The following is a 23,424-nucleotide window of genomic DNA, read 5'->3' as shown; positions in this document are numbered from 1 at the left end:
TAGTTATGATCTTGAGACTTGAGGTTTCTGGATAGTCTACTAAGCTTCTGACCTCTTTTGTTTCTTAATCTGCAATCCTATTTTTCTACATTTCCTCCTATGTATCTTTTCTTGGCGTTATTAAATATCTAAGGTATATGTTGATATTTGATGATGAGGGCAGGGTAAGCATCTTTGGGTTATTCTATATCTGCTCATCCACAGCAGGTGGTGTCTCATAACCTGAAATTATCTTTCTGGTAATCATTTTGTTTCTGCTGATCATGAGACCCGCAAGGCAAGATGACCAAGTGCCTCATGATATGAAGCGTCTTGTTGCCCTCGGTCACATGATGAGACAGATTCGGCCAACTTTTGGATGTTCCTCTCCCAGAACACCCTGGGAAGCCGCATCCCTTCTCTTTGGCTTTAGCTTCCTTATAAGGCCTAGTTTCCTTAAGAGGGAAAAGTCATCATTAGTTTAGATCCAATAGTTCTCAAAGTTCTCCTGAGGGTCTCTGAAACCCTTTCAGAAGGTTTACAAATCCAGAATCCGTTTTTATTTAGAATATAATAAATATCTATAACTCTAATCCACATAAACAAAAACTCTTTGGACCGATCTTCAATAATTTTTTTAATTGTGGAAAGCGATACTGAAACCAAAGTTTGAGAAGCACTGGTTTAGTTCATTTCTCCCAGCCCCATGTTAGCTTGCTGCTCCTTGGACAACAGAGATTTTACATTTAGAGTACCTACCGACAGTTCAGTTAATGTTGAGAGATTGCCTAAAAACCATCGTCCTGCCCCCCCCTTTCTATCACTCCACCACTATGACTGCAGGAGCTGAATCGGGCTGCACGGGATGGGCGGCCATGTTTTATTTTTTCTAGTTTCATCAGTTGCCATGAGCAAAGAATTCAACATCCTAAGGGTGACGATCCTCCTCACCAGCTGGTTCTCTGAAAACTCAATTCATTTGGGGGCCCATCCACAAAGCCCATCTGAGTTTGAGTCATTAGCAGAGCCTTTGAGAGCCTGAATAGGTCTACCTCAGTGCCACCATTAGACATCAGGGTAGGAATTTTGCAGAGGAAACGGCATCAGAGCAGATAAAGACAGGAAGAGCTACTGAACCTGAACAATTATACGTAGAGGAAATCCATCCTGGCAGGGATACAATTTTGAGTGTAATTGAAGGATCATTTCTTAAGATAGCTTACAGAGACGAGGGGTAGTCCCCCTATAACGGGGGTTCTTAATCTGGAGTCTAGGAATTTGGGAACAAAAGTAGGTTGTGAACAGTTCCGACATAATTGCTTTCTTTTACATTCCTACAAAAGTACATTTAAAACATAATTCAGAGGAGCATTCCATAGCCTTCCCAGACTGCAAAAGGGATCCGTGACCTAAAGAGCTTAAGAGCTTCTACTTTGTGCTCATTCGTGGTCTGATCACATCCAGAATGGTTCAAGTACTTTTGGACATCCCAGTTTAAGACTGGCTTAAGCACATCCAAAATTGTGAGGGGCTTTAAGTACATGTCACTTGAGGATGAGTTGAAAGCATTAGGAATGATTGGGAAAGAAAAGACTCATGAGGAAGATGATGAGTACTTGAAGTACTTTGTGTGTGGGGGGGAGCGGGGAGAGGGAGAGAGAGAGAGAGAGACTGGGGAGTGAGGTTTAGAATTGTTTTCTATGGCCCCGGACGACAAAGCCAGGAACAATGGATGGAAGCTCAAAAAAGGCTAACTGAGGTTTGCTGGGCAGCTAGGTGACTCAATGAATAGAGTATCAGTCCTGGAGTCGGGAAGATCTGAATTCAAATGTGGCCTCAGTCATTAGTTGTGTGATCCTGGGCAAATCACTTCACCCTATTTGTCTCACTTTCCTCATTTGTAAAAAGAAGTGCAGAAGGAAAAGGCAAACCGCTGCGTATCTTGGCCAAGAAAACCCTAAAACTGAGTCGGATGTGACTGAACAACCCCAAAACATGGACGGACAGACTCAAACAACAATTATAGCTGTCCCGAAGTGGAGTAAACCATCTCAGAGCTACAGTGGATGACTTCAAGCAAAGGCCTGATGCTCTTTGAGGATGTTGGGAGGGGTGGGGAGATTCTTTTTGGACTCAGTGCCCACCCAGGTCTCTTCCAGCTCATCAGTTCTGTAGATCTGCCTAGGTCGGAGACCACAGATGGCAGCTACTGCAGGGGGCAGTTAACAGAGCAGAATGCAAATGCCTTGATTTAGAACTTGGTCAGCAGACACCCCCTACTCTTGTGAAATAAGATTTAAGAGGCAGCAGTCCTTGCATTCCTAGATATGCATTTCTTCTGAAAGACTCAACTGCCTGGAATCTCCCACCAGCCCCCCGACACGCAAGCGATGCGCTCACACCTCATCTGAATCACGGGCTCAGTTTTTCTCAGACCATGAGTCCATGCAAACTGTGAGTTGCAAGGACAGCTTAAAGGGATAAGGACTGGACCTATCACATCATTCCTCCCAGGTGAGGAAAGTTCCTCTATCCGTGCAGATCTCCATCTTCTCCTCCACTTTTATTCTTAAGATAGCTTAGAGAGACTAGGGTTGCCTACAGTGCTGAGTATTCACACAGCCAGGGTGTGTCTGAGATAAAACTTGAACCTTAGTTCTGACTGGCTTTCCTAAATGAAAGTCCAAATTCAACCCTGCACTGGTAGGGAATGCGTTTGTTTCTATTGATTTTCTGCTCAGTATAAACAGCCAAATCGAGCAACTATTGCACCCTTCCTCACCTGTAACTTCTCTGGAGCACCATTTCTCTCACTTTTGCTATATGTCCCGAAAGGCAGACAATGGCATTGCCCCCTTTTATTCTTAGATGGAGTGACTCTCCAGGGCTGGCTTCCTGGGATTTGTCAACATATTTTATTTTCACTTTCACATGGACTAAAGCCACTTACAGACGAAATTTGGGGGAAATTTGTTTTAACCTTCCCCCAAAGAAGAGCTTCTTGACTACACGGCAGAAAGAGTAAATGACAATGAGATATCACTTCTTAACTGGTATTCAGTGCTCTCCTTGTTCTATTTGGCATCAACCTTCCCGTCCGGCCAATTTCACGCTTCGGCCTACTGGACTACTAGGTGCTCCTTGATTTTATCATTCCTTCTGCCATCATTGTGCATCTAACTATTTCCTCATTTCAAAGACCTGTTTGTTTTACTTCTGTCTGTATTCCCAGTGCCTAGTCCAGAGCTTGGAACATCCATACTTTAACAAATGCTTAGAGATTGAGCATTTGAAAGGTAGAAAAAGCTCCTCAAGACCAAGGGGCCACCTTCTCTCCCTAAACCTAACTTTCCTTTATTTCCATTTCCCTCCCCCCCAGCTAGAAGTGAGTTCTCCCTCCTCCAATTTCTGATCCCTTCTGGTGTGAGTTCTTTGACATACTAATCACAGTTTTAATGTATTTTTTTTTCTGTCTCTGTCTCATCCCCACTCACCAGGGGTCCTCAAACTTTTTAAATAGGGGGCCAGTTCACTGTCCCTCAGACTGTTGGAGGCCGGACTATAGTAAAAACAAAAATTTTATTCTGTGGGCCTTTAAATAAAGAAACTTCATAGCCCTGGGGGAGGGGGATAATCGTCCTCAGCTGCTGCATCTGGCCCGCGGGCCGTAGTTTGAGGACCCCTGTTAGACTGTGAGTTCACTGAAGACAGAGGTTGTCATTTAATCTATCTCCCTTCCACAACGGTGCTTTGTACAGTGAGTACTTAATATTTGTGGACTTGAATGACTGATTGATTGATTGATTGCAAATAGTGGTTCACATTTGCTCACATTTTCTCATTTGATCCTAGTGACAAGCTGGTGAAGTAGGTGCTTTTATACCCATTTTGTCCAGAGAAGTTGAAAGCTGGGAAAACTTAAGTGATGTTCCCAGCATTCGTTACATGTCCAGTCAGTGTCTGAAGCAGTGCAAGGCAGAGCACTAGTATTAGCGTTCTAATGTTCAGATGAGGTGTTAAGATGCTTCTTGGGATCTCTAGAAGAATTCTCTTTCCAGAGTCTTGGGACCCAGAGCAATTTCAAGATAATCCCAATAGAGAGTAGCCAAAGGTCCCCCATACATTTTACCACAATGAACAAGTTGCACGCACACGTTCAGTTTATTGCACTCAATAGTAAAAAAAAAATCGAGGAATTGGTTTGTCAGAAACTGACATTTATTGATCCAGGGTCAGAAAGTGGAGATGGGAAATCGGGAAAAAAATTGCCCCGATCCCCAACCAATTTGATCCTTGCTCTATCCACGGCTTTACTTTCAGGATTATTTTGCAAGTAATGTGGTGCAGTGGTAAGAACACCAGATTTGGAGAGGGCCTGGGTTCAAATCCCAAGTACCTATGTCACCTTCCCCTCGATGGGCCTCAGTTTCCCCATCTGTAAAATGAGGGTTTTAAGGGAGCTGACCTCTGAGGCCCCCTCCAGCTCTAGAGTGAGGATCATTATGCTTCTGGGACTTCTAGGAAGAGGTGATAAAGACGAAGGGGACCTGGGGAAAAGAAAGGTGTGAGCACCGAGTGAGCCCCAGAAAGGGAGTGGGAGTCGAAGCTGGAGTCGGGGCCCAAGCCCGGGTGGGAGGGGGAGCCTGGGCTCGGGAAGCAGCGGCGGCGCGCTCCACCCATTCGAAGCCAACCGGCCGGCTCGCGGGCGGGAGCGCGCGTGCGCGCGCGAGGTTTAGCGTGCGCGCCCCCCAGCTCCGGGGCTGCGCACGATGGGTAAGAAGCGGTGCGCGGGGGGAGGCTGTTCCAAGATGGCGGCGGGCTGCTGCGGGGTGAAGAAGCAGAAACTGTCCAGTTCGCCCCCGTCCGGCTCGGCGGCCGCCTCCTCGTCTTCTTCTTCGTCTTGCACGGCCGGCCCGCACCCCCCGTGCGGCGGTGGCGGTGGCGGCAGCAGCGAGGGCCAGGGCCGGGCCAGGGAGCTCGGGCTGGGGGGCGCAGGCGCCCGGCTCAACGGGCTCGCAAGCGGCGGCGGCGGCAGCAGCGTGGGGGGGATTCCCTTGTCGGCGCCTTCGGGCTGCGGCGGGGGGAGCCTGCTCCCAGCCGCCGCCGCCCCCCCCGCGGCTGCCCCGCCGCAGCCGCCACCGCCGCAGCCTCAACCGCTGGCGGCCCCCGCGCCCGGCGGCGGCGGCGCCCGGAAGATGGTCGTGTCGCCCGAGATGTGCTGCTTCTGCTTCGACGTGCTCTACTGTCACCTGAACGGCTACCAGCAGCCCCGGCCCCCCGCTTCACCAACGAACCCTAGTGAGTACCGCCCTCCGGGTTCCCAGACCGTTGGTCGGGAGCTACTCCCCTCTCCCCCCTGCGCGCATCTCCCCTTTCTCCGAGCCCCCTCATCAGGCGGCGCCCCGACTTCCCCCATCTGCCCCCTCCGTACTTTGCCACCTGCCACCCCTCTGTGCCCCACTGGGCGCCCCTGCCCTCCGCACATGGCGAACTGGTCACCCATTCATTGTACGTGTTCGTATAACCGTCACTACTCGTGTCACTTGGGCTCCGCCGCCGGTGACTTTTGGGCCCCCCGGGCTGCCAACTTGGCCGAAAGCTTTCCACCTCGTCTCCCCGCGCTCCCCTGGGCTGCCCAGGGACTGACCCGCGATCCCCACATCTGTCTCCCGCGCGTCTTATTTTTTCTCCTTAATATTCCCGGACTCCCTCTTATCTCTCCCGTCCATAGAATGAAGGAATCCACGTTTCTCTTCATTTCCCTGCCCCGTCGATCCTTCATTTCCAAAGTAAGCGTTTTAAAAAAAAAAAAAAATGTTATGCTCGGTGGTTTGAAAATTATCTCGACGTTCTCTGGCCGTTTGCCTGCAGTAAATGTATAGGGCTTCTGAAAACTTTTGTGTGTGGCTGTTTTTTGGTTTTTCTTTTGCTTCCCCCCCTCAAACTTTCGCTTATTTTACACTCCTGTGCTATCTCCTTGTTATCGGCGTCTGCGACCAATGAATAAGTCAATTTTACTTTGGAAGGAAGGCATGAGACTGCTGCTGTTTTGTTGGGAGGAAGCAGAGGATTGAGGGGGGACGGAATATTCCCACTTTTGTGGGGGAGACGGTTGATGGGAGATGTGGGACTTTGTCGAAATCTCAAAAGACTTTTTGTTTCTGACAGTGTTCAACAAATGTCAAGAGCAGAAGGGCAGGCGAGAAAGGGGATAGTTGATTTTTATATTTAGCAGTCAGCTGCCAAGAAGAGGCTATAGAACACCATTCAGTTGAAGTCATACCTTTCTCTGACTAAGCCAGGTAGTGCCCCCTTCCCCCCCCCCTTCCCCCTCTCCTTCCCTCCATTAAAAAGATGTGAATCGGTGTCCTTTTCATACTGCCCTTTTTCAATTCAGGGCATTGGAGGGCTTAAGTAAATGATGGAAAAATTCTGCATAAATATGAACAAATGTTAAATTCATATGTAAAGTAGAAATCCCAATAAAGGTCATGGAAATTACAAACTTATTGTTTGTTTTATTTGGCTTTGATATTTAAAATGTGTGTTTCATTTTGCATGACTTTTCTGTGGTCTGTTTCCATTTGCTTTCAGACTTTTAGTCATCTTTGGGCATCAGTTCACATGCAACAGCATCCAAGCTGACACTTGAATAAACAGATTAAATATCATTTCTTTATAAATTTTAATGTATTTAATTCTAGAAATTTAAATCCCAACTACAAAGCCTTTATTGAAGCAATTTCATTTTTTTAAAAAATGCGAGTTTTAGAAGACCACTTTAAGGAAAATTAATTCAGTAAATGTAGCTGAACCGAGTGACTTATTTGTAATTTTTCTGTGGTCTTTGATGTCTGTGAGACATTGGAGCCAGTTTATGGGACTGCAAAAATTAACTCTAGTTCTTGAGCTACCAAATGAATTTTGGCACATTGTTTTTATCATTTTGGTTCCTTTATTCCAAAGCAGAGGTTACGCTTTCCAACATACACTTAGTGAAGTTGCAAAACAGAGTACAACTTGAATTTCAAAAGGAAGAGTGGAGTAGGACCACTTCAGACTTGCCTTTACAAATGTTATTTGACAAAATCTACTAAGATCACACTTCCCAGATTCTGCCTCTTTCCTGCTAATTCTTCTTTTTCTGGGATTTCAATGTGGATGTCAGTGGAATTGAGCGATGAATTAGAATGAGCCCCACTTTTGTCCTTCACGGATGTGTTCTTATGGTTCTGGAAGAGCGGCCGTGCTCATTTTATAATCGTTAAATGCAACAATGTGGTGTGATTTCATCTACTTTTGGACATTGAATAAAAAGTTCAGTCTTAAGAAAGGGAGAATGAAATTCACTTAAGCAGGAAGGAGACTACAATAGAAATTCAGTTTCCTTAACTAAATTTTGAAACGTTCAGTGGAGGTTTCAGGAAAAAGGAAAGAAGTATTGAATTGTGGAAAATCAACCTCAAAGGTTTCTCTGTAATCCAGAGCCCACTTTGCACAATGTTGTATGTGCTTCTAGTCATCAATAGTCTTGTGTACTTAGGTACGTGACAGTATGTTGGGTGCTATAAAAAAACTTAAGCCTTGTTCTCTAGGAGCTTATGTATTGTGGCTGGTGGCCAATCCCTCTCCCCACTCTTTCCCTCCCAAGGATGTATGTTAGTGGATGTGAGAAATTGATAAGACCCCCTCCACCCCACCCCACCCCACCCCCTTTTGAGTTGGAGGTGCTGAATTATCAGGTTCAGGCTGTGCCTCCAGTTTAGGGTGGGGTTGTTAGTTTCAAAGGAACCACTCATTTCAGGTCTTGGTGGTTATTTCTGTCTAGTAGTACAGACAAGAACCTTTGGTGCTGATGTCTATTACTGCTTGTCCGTACAAGTGAGGTAGCGCCATTGTCATTACCAAGTATGATGACAGCAGCTAAGTAGCTCCGCAGCAGGCAAAACTTGTCCAAGGGATGTCAGTCAACATGTGCTACTCTCTTAATATGCAAAATTGGTGTTTGTATGGGAGACTTGGGAATTTTATTTTTTAACATGCAAATGGTTGGTTCACATTACCTCACTCGGTCTCCGTCATACATTTTTCGTTCACCCTCACCAGGGTGGTTTGAATCTACATAGAAATGAAAGGACATACCAATCCGTCTCTATTTGTCTAGGATGGCAAGAACACCTGGTGACTCTAGAGCAATATAGCCTACGATAAGGACTTTATTTTTGTTTTGTTTTTTTAAACAAAGTTGAACTTTTAGGATAGTTTTTCAAGATTTAGTAACCCACTATGATTTTCAACTGCTTACCCAGTTGGAAATACATCCCTTTAGTCGGTGGATGTATTTGAATAATTAAAACAACACTCATAAAATGCTTCCGTATCCCAAAAGCAAGTCATAATCTTTAATAGATTGGCATTGTGGCAGATTGGGTATAGTGACGGAGAAACAATTTCACCAAATAGTGAACCTCATGGTTTAAGAAGACTGAAGCCTTAATGTCCCACTAGGCATCCCACAAAGTATGTGTGTAGAGTTCAAGGAAACTGTAGAGTTGGGTGGGGGAGGCTTGCTGTGATTGCACTTTTCATCTCATAGACTCGTGGAAGGTGTAGAAGGGAACATTATCATTATTATTTTTTAACTGAGGTCATCTAGTTTGTCCTATTTGCTTTACAGATGAAGAAACTGAGCCTCTAGGAGGGAGAGAAGCTTATTTAAGGTTTCTGTGGCAGATCTGGACTTTACAACTAATTTTCCCTACTCCTAGTCTATGTTTCTTCCTACTTCTACAGTGAAACTTCAGTCTATCCTAGTTTAAAACTACATTAAGACTTTGTAGGTACTCCATATGTAATAATCATAACACTTTAATGGTTGCAAAGCTAAACATTTATTTGAACTGATTGTCAGGGAGATCATTGGATTATAAACTGGAAAAGGATCTTAGAGATCTAGTCCAATCCCATTATTTTACAGAAGAGCCAGCAGGGGACCAGAAGAACTGTGTAAGCCTTGTGACCTTAAGCTGGTCAGAATTCAAACTCGGGTCCCCTGACTCCATAGCCAGTGCTTTCTCCATTACACCAGAGTTGGTGAAGCATATGTTATTTACGAATCTGTATTCCTTGATCAGCTTTGACAGTCTTGCCATCTTTTTGAATGTCATGATCTCACTTGGGAAATGTGCAAATATTCCTACAGTGTCTAATTTAGTCATTAGACTTCACCAGGCAGATGGTAACACCAGGCAATAATGCAGAACTCAAGTGAACAGCAGTGAAAAGTCTTTAACTGGACCAAAATGAACTCTGCCCATACAGTGGATGATCAAAATGGGCAGTTTTTGAGTTAGGAGCGTTGGACTTGTACGTGATTAATATTTTAACTCTATTTAACTCTAGCACTGGCAAGAAAGTTCTCCATGTTTTTAAAACTTACCAAGAAAACGGCCCACATCTGTAATGCTTGTGAAGTATTAAAATCTTCAGACTAGTGTTAACATAGTAGAAAAAGCAGAGCAGTAGATTTTGGAGGAAGGAAAAGAACAGGTATTTTCTTCTACATGGAGGCCTCCTTTAGCTATCATATTCTGAAACTAGCCCCTTTAGGAAGGAGGGACAAGAAGGAATAAACATTTATTCATCATCTACTTATGTGCCAGGCTGACACTGCTAAATGTGTCATACATATTATCTCATTTGATCCTTGAAACAGCCCTGAGGAAGCTGCTTTTTCCCACCATTTTACAGTTGACAAAATCGAGACAGAAATCAAGTGACTTGGCCAGGATCACCCATCTAGTAAGTAGGTTTGGATTTGAACTTGGGTCTCGTCTACCCCAGGCCCACCACTATTCACTGCACCATCTAGGCTGCCGAAAATGGCTATAGAACTGGTCTCAAAGTCTGGAAGTTCAAATTTTGCCTCTGATTTGTACTGGTTATATGACTCTGGGCAAGTCACTTAACAATCCTGGACTTCCAGTTCTGTAAGATGAGGTGGGGTTAGACTCAATAACAGCTTTTATACATACATATATACATACATACATATATATATATATATATATCACTTAGGTGATCTCACTTTAAGGTTTGCAAAATGCTTTACAAATGTTATCCCATTTTATACTCATTGTACCCTGAGAGGTAGTACTATAATGATCCCCATTTTACAGTTGGGGAAACTGAAGTCAAGAGAGATTAAGTGATTTGCTCAGGGTCATATAGGCTAGATTTGAACTTTGGTCTTCTTGACTCCCAGTTCAGTGCTCCATCCACTCTACAACCTAGCTGACTATTAGGCCACAAAATATAGAAGGCTCAGCAGTGAATGCAGTGGTCTGGGGTATATGAACATTTCCTTGTACTCTGTTTTTTTCTTGTTCAGCTGATACTCCCAGGGAGGTAGCCAAGAGGAGAGGTCTGTGTTTTTCTCTTCAGGGTGTTCAGAAAGCCTGTGACCCAATGGACATTGTACCATTGTAAAGACCAGGTCGCAGTGGCACTGTCATGACTTGTCTTTGACCCCATAGCTACTGCTGACCAGTAGGACTTAAAGTTAGCAAACTATACCAATGTAATTAAATGGAACTTGTACTTCCACTTTAGCACATTCCAATAGTCTTCACCTTAGAAGAACTAGAAGAGTTTATACACAGATTCAGCTCTTGGTGGATCTTCAATAAAGGTGTCATCTCTTAGTGTTTGTTTTGTAGTTTGAGCACTTTGGGAATTAGTTATTCTGAAAGATGCTATTGCTGCAAGTTTGGGATGATGACAGTATCTAGTGCTTGCCAATGATAGAAAATCATGTTTGTAGGTGAATTGGGGGGTGCTGTTTCTGAATTTCAAAATAACGATGATAACTTTCTTTGCCGAGGCTCCAACTCTGGCACTTACATTTCTAAATTAAAGCTTATTATACATCTTCCACCTAGCAGTTAATTTAAAGATACTTCTTTATATCAGTTTACCAAAACAAAAATCATTAAATTCTTAAGGAAGACTATAGGAAAACAGCGTAGACTTGTAACAGGAGTGAAGGGAAGGCTCAAGCCAGAGACAGGCAGAAGACTTTTTTAATCTATGTGCAAGGGACAAAAAAAGAAGTATTGTTTGAGCTTGGTAGTGTACAGTTAATTGATAGAATTTTTATTCGATCCCATTTTTCTTCTGTCTTTTTTTGTTGAGAATGATCTTTAGCCCAGAAAAGGCAGACCAGAACTATTAAGAGGGAGTCAAAAGCCAGCGTAGATTGTGATAGAGTAAGAAAATACTTAGCTCCTTCAAATGAGTTCAAGTCTCTAGATGTGGGGTGCTGTTGATAAATCTTTGGAGGATTGTGGAGAATGAGAGAGCTGGAGGTGACTCTTTTCTCAAAGGGGCAAGAAAGTTTGGATTCTATAAACTGTAGATTAGTGGATTTGAAGTTGATCCCTGGAAAGAGTCTAGGGATTTTTCATAAACAGGCAGGTGTAATTCTTTAGAAAGGGAAGCCAGTATGGGTTCATGACAAATCAATTTTCCACATCATTGCCAGCTTCACCTTCCGAAAACACAACTCTTCTCATACATCTAAGACCCAGCTCAAATATCATGTCTTTCACAAAGCCTTGCCTTATTAGTCTCCATGCAGATGTTATCTTGCTGTGGCTTGGCGTATAGTAGCACTTTATAACTTTCTGTGTCCTGCCTTATTTCCTCCACAAGCTCCTCGAAGATAGCAATCGCATCTTCTCACTTGTGTCATTCATTAAGCACATGACATCTTCTTGTATATGGCAGATTCTTCCGAAGTATTTGTTGAAATCCAGTTGTTGAGTTTTTTATTTAATACCATTGTGGTCGAGGGCAAAGGACAATGGGGAGGTGCATGATAGGTGTGAGCAGTAGTGTAGTGAGAGTGTGAGCTGAAAAGATAGCCACCTTCATATGCTTCTAAGGAGGAAGTGAGAGGAAGGCCCCTACTGCATTAGGTGGACAGCCTCTTCTGGAATATTTATGTAGGAGGACCTGGAAAAGACTCAGAATATGACTACATAGATAGACTGACCACTGATTTCATTGAGACGTTGAACTTGGTGAGCAAGATGGGAAAATGTCAGCTGGATGGCAGCATCATTAGAGAAGATTCCTAACTGGGTGAGCCATCATAACTAAGAATATTATTAGATTAGTCTTGGGTGGTGGAGTAGAATCCCAGAGCTTTGTCTTCAGTTGTGGCCTGTTCAGATTTTTTTTTAACAACTAGGGATGAAAACATAGATGGTGTGCCGATCACATTTGCAAATGACATGAACCAGAAAGGGATAGCTAATTCATTGGATAATGGTATCAGGAACCAAACGGATAACCTTCTTTCAGCACGCTGAGTTTGATAATGATAAATGGTTATCAGTTCAATAAGGCAAAAACAAAATTACAGATGGGGTTAGGTGAGTGGGGTAGGGTTAAGTATAAGCTCTGTATAATGTCTATTTTTGTAGCACTTTATAGTTTTCAAAATGCTTTCAAAAGGCAGCTGTGGTATAGTGATAGAGCTCCAGGCTTGAAGTCAGGAAAACTGAGTTTAAATCCAGCCACAGACACGAGCTGTGTGACTGGGGCAAGCCACTTAACTTGTGTTTAGGTCTGTTTCCTCAGTTGGTAAGTGAGGATAATAAGAACACCTACCTCCTAGGGTTGTTATATGAATCAAGTGAGATAGTAGTTGTAAAAGCATGATCCCTGGTACATAGTAGGTGCTACCTAAATGCCTGTTCCCTTCTCCTTCCCTTTCCTCACAACTCCAAGGTAGCTAGGTGGAATAGTGGATTGAGTGCTGGATTTGGTCAGAAAGACCTTTGTTCAAATTTCAGCTCTGACACTCAGTAGTTGTTTTATCATAAGTAACTCGATGATCTCTGGAAACTTAATTTCCTTATCTAAAAATGGGGACAATAGTTGTATTAATCTCTCAGGGTTATTAAGAGGTTAAAATGAAAGACTATCTATAAATGCTGATTATTCTCATTTCACATATGAGAAAACTGGCTTAGAGGTGAAGGGACTTGTCTAGATTAGCATAGCTAGTGTGTATCTGGGGTTACAACCTGGTCCACAGGTATAATGGATTAGAGGGGCTGGCCAGGAAGCCCTGAGGTCAAGGTCTGTCTCTGACCCTCCTTGACTGTGTGTCCCCCGGCAAATCACTTCACCTCTTGGTGCTCCAGAGAACTCTCCAAGATTATAAATTGCAGAGAAACTGCCACCCTGCATTGGTAGAGGAAATCTCTTCACTTGGGAGTTTCCTACACCAATGAAATCCCAGGTCCATTCCTTATCTCTTCCTGGTTCTTGAAGTTCAGTGTCCTTTCCAATCAATAAACATTTTTAACCACCTACCTTGTGCCAGACATTATGTTGGGTGTCAGCATCATAGTTGCCTTATCAGAACCATCCTTTTGCTAGGAAACCCTATACCCCTCCTAGCAAATAGTTTGTTGACTGGATTGAGATCTAGTGTTTGACTTGAAGGCGTCAATAGTGTTGTGATTTGCACTGACCAGACCAGACCTAGAACATTATATTGCATTCTGGGTATTCAATTTTAAGAGACTTGACAGGTGGCCAGAGGATGGTGATAGGGACACCAAACCCAAACCAAGTCATAGATGAAGACAGCGGTTTAAGGGAGTTGTTTAACCTGCAGCAGATTAGACTTTGGACCACAGTTTTTTGCTTCATAGATTTAGAGTTCTGACATATGAAATTGGGCTTAACCTTATTTTGTGAAACTCAAGTGGGTAGACCAAATAGAAGTTAATGAGAGACAGATTTGAGCTCAGTATATGGAAGGATTTCCTTCTCAGCCGAAGATGAAATGGACTGCTTTGGGGAGGGGGGTACCCAGCTCCTTGGGACCAGTTATTCATCAGGGTGATTGCTTGTCAAATATGAGATGGGGGAAATGGGGCACTTGATCTGAATAGCATCATTTCCAGCTCCTTTGGCTTTGTAGCTTTCCTTATCATTCATAACTATTTCTTTTCTTCAATTCCTGGGCTTACTGCTTTGTATAGTGAGAAGGCTTTCTCTGTGCTTTTTGTGTTGGTTCCGAGAGATGCTACCCTCTTGTGTGAATCACATCTTCATGTCTCACATTGCCTTTAAGTTCATCCCCCAGCATTTCTTTGATTTTTAGTTCCTAGTAATGGTTTGAGGTCCTTTGTCCCTTGGAAACCCCAGTCAGAAAACTGTTTGTGATGACTTGCAACTTGCATGTATGTCTCTAAGATGGCTATAAGTATGTTTAAGTGGACATGGTAAGCCAAAAGGGCAAAAGACATCACCAAATTTATACTTGGTACAATCTGGGAATCTTTTAGGGAAGTGGGTGATCAGTGGAGCACTGTGTGGTGTTTAGTAAACGATGTAATTAGAAGAGTCAGATCATGGAGTGTTAAAGCTGTAAGGAGCCTTTGCTTGAGGGCCTCAAGGGTAGTGGATTCTCCTCGTTAGAAATCTATGAGCAAAAATTGGACAATGATTTGTCTGTTTGTTCTCTTAATGGGCTGGATCAAGTGGCCTCTGAGGGGCCTTCTGACTCCAATTCTGTAATTTTGTCCATTCATTTTGTTTTACTGATGAAGAAACAAACTCAGAGAGGGGGAAGAGACTTAGTCAAGGTCATATATCTAAGACGTGCTAGAGCCAGGACAAGGCTCTTGGACTTTCAGAGTTCTTGGAGTTTCAGAGGTTTAGAACTTGAAGGGATTTTAAAGATCATCTAGTTCCTTATTTTAGAAGTGAAGAAACTGAAGCCAGAAAAAATTAGGTGACCTGTCAAAAGTCACTTAGGTAAGTGGCAGAGCTGGGATTCACTTAGTTCTTTTGGTTTTTCATTGACTGTTTTTCATTGGACTGTGAGGCTTGAGTCCACTACCCTTCACATTGGTTTGTGGCTTAATCTGCCATTTTAATGAGAATAGTGACTGTTCCCTAAAGGAACATTTTTGAAAAGAAAAAAGGTATGATGGTATAAAAGTAAGTTAAAAGTCAGTACATAAAATTGCCATTCTTAAAAACAGGCTGTGAAAGATTTTTTTTTAAAAATATGCTTTAAAAGCAAGATGTTTTTACTGATTTTCCTCACTACTGTCCTCATTTTTTGTCACTTGTTAGTCTTCCCACAAGATGCCATCTTCCCCACCATCCACTGTACTTGGAAGGCAAATATTTTGGAAGCCATGAATAGTTACATTCAGTATATATTTCCCATGTAGGAAAAAAGGAGAGTACTTCTCCAAAAATCCTACTTTAGTGCCTTTTGTGGTGTGGGATATCCAGCCTATCCTAGGCTAACCTGGGATTTTAAAAGATGCTGCCAAGAGAGCACGAAGTGTGATCCTGTAATTTTCAAGGTGATATAGGGGAGCTTGAGCTCCAGCAAGGTCTTCTAAACCAGATATGCTCCAAGTAGGATCTTGTCTGAAGTCTGTTCCTCAGCTGGCTGGCTTGAGTCGCGCGTGCCTTCCCCTCCAAGCTTACTTTACATCTACTCTCATATGTACTTCTTTAACCACATGTTGTCTTTCTGTCTGGTATAGGAGCTCCTGGGGGACAGGGCTCTCATTGCCTTTCTTAATATCTCAAGCTCTTAGGAAGATTTCATAAATGGTTGTTGATTTTTTTAGCTACTGGATGGTGAATCCATTGATTGTGACCCAGGAAACATTTCAAAATAAAAAATTACTCTCAGCTAAATGAGACTTTTCCCTCTTCTTCAGTGATCTTAGCAGAAAAATAGTCAAAGGATGAAATCTTTTAGACTCTCTTAATTCTTGCTACTCTAATTAGCATCAATTTAATTGATCAGCATTCACATTTTAAATGCTTACTGTATGCTGGGCACTGTGCTATAAATGATGTGGATACAAATAGAAAAAGCAAAAGGAATTCTTGCCTTTAAGGGGCTGATATTTTAATGGGGGGGAAGCATTTATGGAAGTCATTTTATACAAGCAATATGCAGAGTAGATGGAGAGTGACTTTCTACAATGTCCACATATACATACTTCAGACTCTGGGACTTAATTGCAATGATAAGTTGAAGAAAATGTAACATGATTTGAGATGAAGAAATGAAAGAGGCCAGAAGCTATACCTTTGTACCACAAGCTCCTAGATTTAGAACTAGATGGATCATAGTAGTCATTTTAATTTGACCTCATTTTACACATGATGAAACTGAGGGTCAGAGAGGTTCTGTGAATTTCCTTAAGTCACATAGGGAAAAAAATTTCAAGGCTGATATTTGAATTCATATCCTCTCTAAATTCGGCATATTTTCCTTCTCCAAAAAGAACATTACAATTCCCTGGACCTTGAAAGTATTCAATATTTACAGAAAATGGAGCTTGGAATATGTTAGCCAGGAAAAGACTAGTTACTGAGTTGCAAGTCATTTCAGAATAAACTATGGGCAGTCAGATTATTAAAAACTAGGAGCCTATAGAACTTCTCATCAAATCAATTTTCCAACAAAGCGAAGAGAAAGCATGACTGTTTCAATGTTTGGTACTTCCATTGATCTGGGATAGCATTACTGTTGTTGTCCTCCAGCGATGCTTGTCACAGCCTACCTGACTTGTTCTGTGTTCTTGTCCAGGTCCTTGAATAAATCCCCTGGGGTGGAGAGGGAGGATGTCCACTTGACCAGTTGGGGAGCCTTCCTCCTGTAGGTCTTTAGAAATTTCATAAATACCAGTGGAGCACATGTTATCCATTGCTTTTGTCATGCAGTGAGCTCATCTTTTTCCCACCCTGGTTTAGGAACTCTGATGATATTCTTGAATTTTGCATTTCTTTGTTGTGTTAGAGCATGTAATGTGTTATAGCATGTTTATACCCATCGTGTAATTGTCCATTGTTATTTTGGGTGACCCTCAACTTGAATCCTTTGGAGAGCAGGCTGTTCCATGATTTGCAGCCATATGACATCTCAAGGGAGAAATATTGTTGTTTAAAAAAAAAAATGAGCCTGTGTTTCAAGGAGAAGTTTGGAATCATTAAAAATACTGTGTAATTTCTCAAAGGCAGTAGTCCTTTCTCTTTCTCCTGTTCAGTTCTCAGCCCAGCTCCTTGTAGTTCACTTTTCTTACTTTCTGGAATTCGTCCTGTAGATCTTTACTTTCTTCTTAGACTAATGTCCTTAACAGAACTGTATGCCATGGGATCCTGCTGACCCTTTCTCTAAATTCTTTGACGTCTGCTCTTCACCAGTCTAGGATAAGAATTATTTATTGACTGAAATGCAATCGAATTGCATGTTACACTATATCTAACTTTCCCTTTGTTTCACCAACTCCAAACTTAATGGTTCCTTTTTGATTGAAATTGGGTCCAGACTAGAGATACCCCCGTTTCTTACTCTATCTTTGAAGAATGAATTTCTCGTGAATGCAGGGCAAGAGTTTATTGGCTTCTCTGCTTTTGGTAGAGATCTGTTTGATCTCTGGGTAGCTTACATTGTCCAATATTCCTGTGTTAGGTGATGTTGCCAAATTTGTGATCTTTCTTCCTTTTGGTCTTGCTGTTTCCTATGCCATTGATTCCAATGAAATATTTGCTAATATGCTTCCTAAATCCGGTTTCTCATTCTCTCACATAAATTTACCTCCTTTTTGAACACAGTCAGTACCTAGTCATTAATTTAATCATCATCTCTTCTCTTTCTTGACACTTCATAGATAAGAGAATCCAAGTTGGAGGGGATCTCAATCCCTGTACTCGTCTCATGCATAAACAAGAATTTCTTCTACCCCCAAACCAACAAGTAGTTATCCAGTTTTTGCTTGAAGACTTCCAGGATGCAGAACCCACTGCCAGCTCCTGCTAATTCTGCTTCCGCAACATCCGTAGTATGTTTCCATCTATCCACTCACACAGTCTTTACCATCTCATCACTTCTTTCCTGGACTATTGCAATAGCTTCTTAATTGGTTTCCCTGCCTCTCATCTTTTCCCTTTCCAATCTGTCCTCAACACAGATGCCAAATTGATTTTCCTAAAACATGGAGCTGACTGTCAGCCCCTGTTCAGAGATCCAAAATGGATTCCCATTGCCTCTAGGATAAAATAGAAAATTCTCAGCCTAGCCTTTGAAGCCCTCCCCAGTCTGCCTCCCACCTGTCTTTTCTAGCTTATTTCCTTACTCCCCTTTACACACTTTCAATAAAACAGGCCTGCTAAATTGTTCCCTGTACAATTCCTCCCTCCACATCTGGACCACACTCTTTCCTCCCTTCTGTCTTAAATTTCTAGCTTAGGTGCTGCTTCCCCCACGAGGCCTTTCTTAACTCCTTCCCCCGGTCCAGAGGCACTCTCTCCCTCTTGAACTTACTCCCAATTTATATGTGCTTTGTATCAATATATATATATATAATGTTGTGTCTTCCCTGATGCCAGTTCCTTGAGGATGATTACTGTTTCTGTGCAGCCACAATGCCTAACACATTCTTGAGTATTTAATAAATGCTTGCTGAATTGCCTCTGGAGATAGCTCTTTCTACCTTTAAATAGTTCCTCTCCTTTGGAAGTTATTCCTCAGGTCACACCTAAATTGACCCCAGCGATTCTAATTCTGACCACTGGGGCCATGAAGAATAAATGTAATGTAACCTATCTTCCTTTTGAGCTTTTCAAACACTGGAGGAAAGCTCTCACCATATCCCCTCTGAGTCTTCTCCTTCCAAGCTACATAAACATGTCCAGTTTCTTCAACCCATCTTCATGTCACCTGATTTTGATACCCTTAACTGGCTTCATTTTTTTTTCTTTCTCATACACCATCTAGTTTATCAGTGCCCTTTCCAAAATGTGGTTCCTACAATGGTACACAGTGAGCAGATATGATCTGCTCAGAGAATACAACAGCAATATTACCTTCCTAGTCCTGAACAACATGCTGGACAGCATACACTATTAATGCACTCATTAGTTTTGGCTGGCATATCATAATGAGTGAATTTTATGGAGCTTGTAGTCCAATAAAACCCTCAGATCTTTTTAAAGTGAGCTGTTATCTAGCCATTCCTATCTCTTAGCCCCATGCTGGCTTTGTGAAGTTGATTTTTTTTTAACCAGAGTGTTAGGTTTGCATTCATCGTTTAATTTGATTATATTTGGCTGGGTGTTGTAGAGATTTTGGGATCCCGACTCTGTTATCCAATGTGTCACACATCCTTGCGGCTCTGTCAGCTTCAGGTTTGATAAGGATCCTATCTATCCTTTCATCCAAGTCAGTTTAGAAATGACAATACAGGGCTAAGCACAGTTCCCTGGGATGTTTCACTTGAGACTTTTTTCAGAGATGTCATCAAACCATTGTTGACTGGCCATTCAGTTAGTTCTGAACCTACATCTTCTAGCCTGCATTCTATCCCCCTTGCCCATGAGAATAGCATGAGACTCTGTCCGATGTCTTGTTAAAATCTTGGTAAAATAAAATGTACCTGTAACATTCACCCCATAGGCCAGTTTAAAAACCCTGTCAAAAAATGGAATCAAGTTAGGCTTTTGTGACTTGTTTTTGACAAAGCCATGCTGGCTTCTTGTGATCACTGCTTCCATTTCCAGATATTCACTGAATTTTACTGGGAATCAAAGTCAAGCTCACTAGCTTACAGTTGAAGATTCTATTCTCTGCTTTCTTTCTTATTTTTTGAAACTTGGTATAACACTTGACCTTTAATTCTGCAGTATTTCTCTCCTTTTCTGTGATTTTGTACAGATAACCCTTCAGCTACCGCCTTTGCCTGGTGGCTTGTTCTCTCCTTGTCTTTCTGCTTTTCTTGAGCATCAACCACTATTAGCTATTATTGTTTTGTCCCTTCCAGTCCAAAGATTATTCTCCGTAGGGGGAAAAAAAGCCAGAAACACAGGAAATGTTGAGCAGCTCAATCTTCTTTGTTTTATTCCTTAGCCCATCCACCCCCAGCAACAGGCTGATCTCATCTTGGATCCTCCTTTCTTCCCTGTTACAGCTTAAGATTCTTCTGGTTGTCCTTAGCTTGCCTTCTGAACTTTGGGACTCCACCCATCTGCCATGCTTATAGGACATTGATTTTGTATTTCTCAGCCCCGACCTGCCAGGATTTAGTCTTACAGTGGGGAGAATGGTTTGTTTGGAAATGGTTTTTCCACCAAGTGATCTAGTGGGAAGTTCCTGATTGCTTCAGTGCTCCTTTTTTCCCCTCATGAAGAAGGATTTTGCTGTAAAGTGACATTTGCACTAGATTTCTTTATATTCTTTTTCATTTCTAAATGCTGTGAGTTTTTTCTCTTCAGTGCTTATGCTGCTTAACATATTGAAAAACACAGGCAGCTAGAATAGCCAGTGCTGAGCTTGAACTCAGGAAAACTTGAGTTCATATCCTTCCTCAGACACTAATTGTGTGATCCTTGACCTGTCATTTAACCTCTTTCTGCTGCTCGATGTCCTCAACTGTAAAACAGAGATGATCATAACAGCACCTCCTTCCCTGAGTTATTGTGAGGATCATTTTAGACATCATCTGTAAAGTGCTTTGCAAGCCTGAAAGCTCTCTAACTACTGGCTATTTGATTTTACTTCCTGATTTGGCTAAGATGGAAATAATATTTTCTCCCCTCCCCCCAAACAGACCAAGGCCATACTGTTGATATTCTACCAAATTCTCATTTAAATCATATAACAACTTCTGAGCTAATGATGGCCTGTGTCTAAGCAAGAAGCAACTTCTTTACATAAATCTCCAGGGCCATTCAATACTTGAGTTAAATGCTTTCTGAGACAATTTTAACTGGTTTTCAATTTCACTAGCCTTCAATTGAATGGCTTTCTGGCTGATTGGCATTCCATTTGGTCTTTGTTTTACAAAAGAAAATACACACTCATCAACCTTGTGATGGTGACCCCATTTAGGCCCTTGAAATGCTTTCTGTGTAGAAGTGACATTCTAAAGTTTTTTTCCTTCTCTGATGTCCAACAGTTCACATTCTTTTAATTAATATTTTATATATATATATGTATGTATTTTCTGATTCCTTAATGTTTGTAGTAACTAGTTTGTAGTTTATACTGGCTGTTTTTAAAATTATCTTTGTTTTGACTCCTGGTGTTTTTTTTCTGACATCACTCAAATTTTTGGACAACCTGTAAAACACAAGTTACCTCTGATTTGTCTTGTAATCAGTAATACCAATTACTGGGATACCAATACCAGTTGTCAAGCGGCAGAAGTTCAGATAATACTTCAAACATATACTGCCAGAATGTAACACTTACTCATGGTTCCCAGTGTCTCATCTTCAAACACACTTGATCTGCTTATAATACTAAGAAGGCAATTGCCAAGGTATATTAAGGTTTTATGACCAGTACACAATATGCTTACTTTTTACTTTAAAAAATGTAGCTGTAGTAGGATTCCATTTTTCTGGAAGTTAGTCTCTTTCCTCTAAAATAAAGCTTGAAATAAATATAAATCTACAAATATAGCCTTAACTGTCTGTAAGAAAGCAGTGAAGCTCTTCCTCATTAAACCACTATGTTATTAAGCACCTACATCGCATATAGCACTGGGTTTAGAGGAGGTGGGCATCCTGGACAACCTGGATACAAAAATCATAAGATTTGAACTCTATCCTTATAAAGCTAACTTATATAATAGAGTAGAGAAGAGGAGATGCATTTGTAATAACTATAATGAAAGCTGGCAGATTATGAGAGGCAGCATGATGCTTTAAAAAAGAAGTGTGATTTGGAGCTCAAATATCAACCAGAATGCAAATTCCTGCCCTTTGACTTGCTACCTGTGTGACCTTGGGTAACTCAGCCTCTTTAAGTTCTTTAAAATGAAGACTAGCTCTAGGATCCTGTGTAGGACTTTGGTTGAGTCACTTTTCCCCTTTCTTCTCTAGCTCTCACTTTCTTCTATAAAATGAGGATGTTGGACAAGATGACCGCTGGGGCCCCTCCAACTCTATTTCACTCTGTATCAGTTCATATAGCTCTTTCCATGCTTCTCTGTATCCATAGTCATTCTTTGTTTAGTACTATTACATTCATGGACTGCAATTTGTTTAGCTATTCCCCAATTGATGAGCTTCCATTTTATTTCCAGTTCTTTACTATTACAAAAAGTGTGCTGCTATAAATACTTTGGTATCTACAAGGACGTTGTTCTTTTTAGTAAAATGGGGTATGTGCTCTGGGTCAAAGGGTAGGGACATTTTAGTCAATTTATTCAATTCCAAATTGCTTTTCAGCTTGCTTGTATGGATTCACAATAACCAGAATTTATATAATCCTACAAGATAATAGCTAGAATCTATGTAACACTTTATAGTTTGCAAGTATTTTACAAATAGCTCATTTCATCCTCACAAGAACTCTGGGAGGTAAGTGCTATTATCTTCACTTTCCAGTTGAGGAAACTGAGGCAAACTTAAGCGACTTGTCATATGTCTAAGCCTAGATTTGAACTCGGATCTTCCTGACTTGGGGTTCAGCACTTTATCCATTGTACTACCTAGGCTGCCTTTGCCAACTGTGCATTAGTGTGTCTGGAGAAAGGCCACTTTTAATTGGAGCGATCAGAGAAGATTTTCTGCGGGAGCTGGCAATTTAGGTTAGGTTAGATATTGATATATAGGGATGGGAGAACAGTATGAGGCCAAAGAAACCGCAGGGTTACCTTTTGGATGGTCAGGAGACATTTTGGCTAGAGTATTGGAGAGTAGTGAGAAAGACTGGAAAATTGCTTGGGGGAAGATTGTGGATGGGCCTTAAATGCCAGACTAAGGTCTTTGGGCTTTATTAAGTTGTGGTGAGTTATAAAAGGGTAATGAGCAGTGTAATGCTAGGAGCCATGGCTGAGTCTAGGAAATCCATTCTAGCTGTGCTGTACAAAATAGGTTAGATGGAGAAAGAGAAATGGAAGACTTTGTTTACTCCTAATTAAACTAGGTTTTTTGTTATTTTAGAACTTACCATTTCTAAGCTTAGTTATTTGGTCTTAGCCCACAAGAGAGTAAAAACTATAATTGAGAAAACCATGAGGGGGCATAGTGAGAAGCAAGGGTAGTAACACCCTGGAGTCAACAAAACCTAGAAATGATGGAGAACTCTTGCCATAACAGTAGTTATGGAAGTTTTTTAATTGCCCTGTTTTACAAAATAGCTAAACTATATTTGTATCCTTTGATTAAGAGGACATAATATATTTTAGAAGAATTGCCTTTGAAAATGATTAGAATATTTATCTGGAAAATTCACTTATGTAGAAAAGCCTTATTCTTTGTCAAAGCTAGATGAGAGGCTGTATTGTAACTAAATAATGTCATTAAAACATATATTCTGTAGACTAGTGTTTACCAATCTGTCAAATTGTTTTTTTTAATCACTTTGCAAATCCTTTA

The 23,424-nt window shown here is 41.6% G+C and overlaps 1 protein-coding gene across 1 annotated transcript in view; it reads left to right on the top strand.

Moving 5' to 3' along the window:
• Nucleotides 1-4,143: 4,143 nt before the first annotated feature.
• AMMECR1 (AMMECR nuclear protein 1) overlaps nt 4,144-23,424 on the top strand; it is a 116,304-nt gene continuing 97,023 nt past the window's right edge. The window contains 2 exon segments of the mRNA XM_051968221.1: nt 4,144-5,250; nt 5,253-5,277. Coding sequence (XP_051824181.1) covers nt 4,749-5,250; nt 5,253-5,277 — 527 coding nt within the window. The 5' untranslated portion in view covers nt 4,144-4,748.

The sequence above is a fragment of the Antechinus flavipes genome, chromosome X, assembly GCF_016432865.1.
Source record: "Antechinus flavipes isolate AdamAnt ecotype Samford, QLD, Australia chromosome X, AdamAnt_v2, whole genome shotgun sequence".
Taxonomy (NCBI): Eukaryota; Metazoa; Chordata; class Mammalia; order Dasyuromorphia; family Dasyuridae; genus Antechinus; species Antechinus flavipes.
This window is presented reverse-complemented; position numbering and strand designations above follow the sequence as displayed.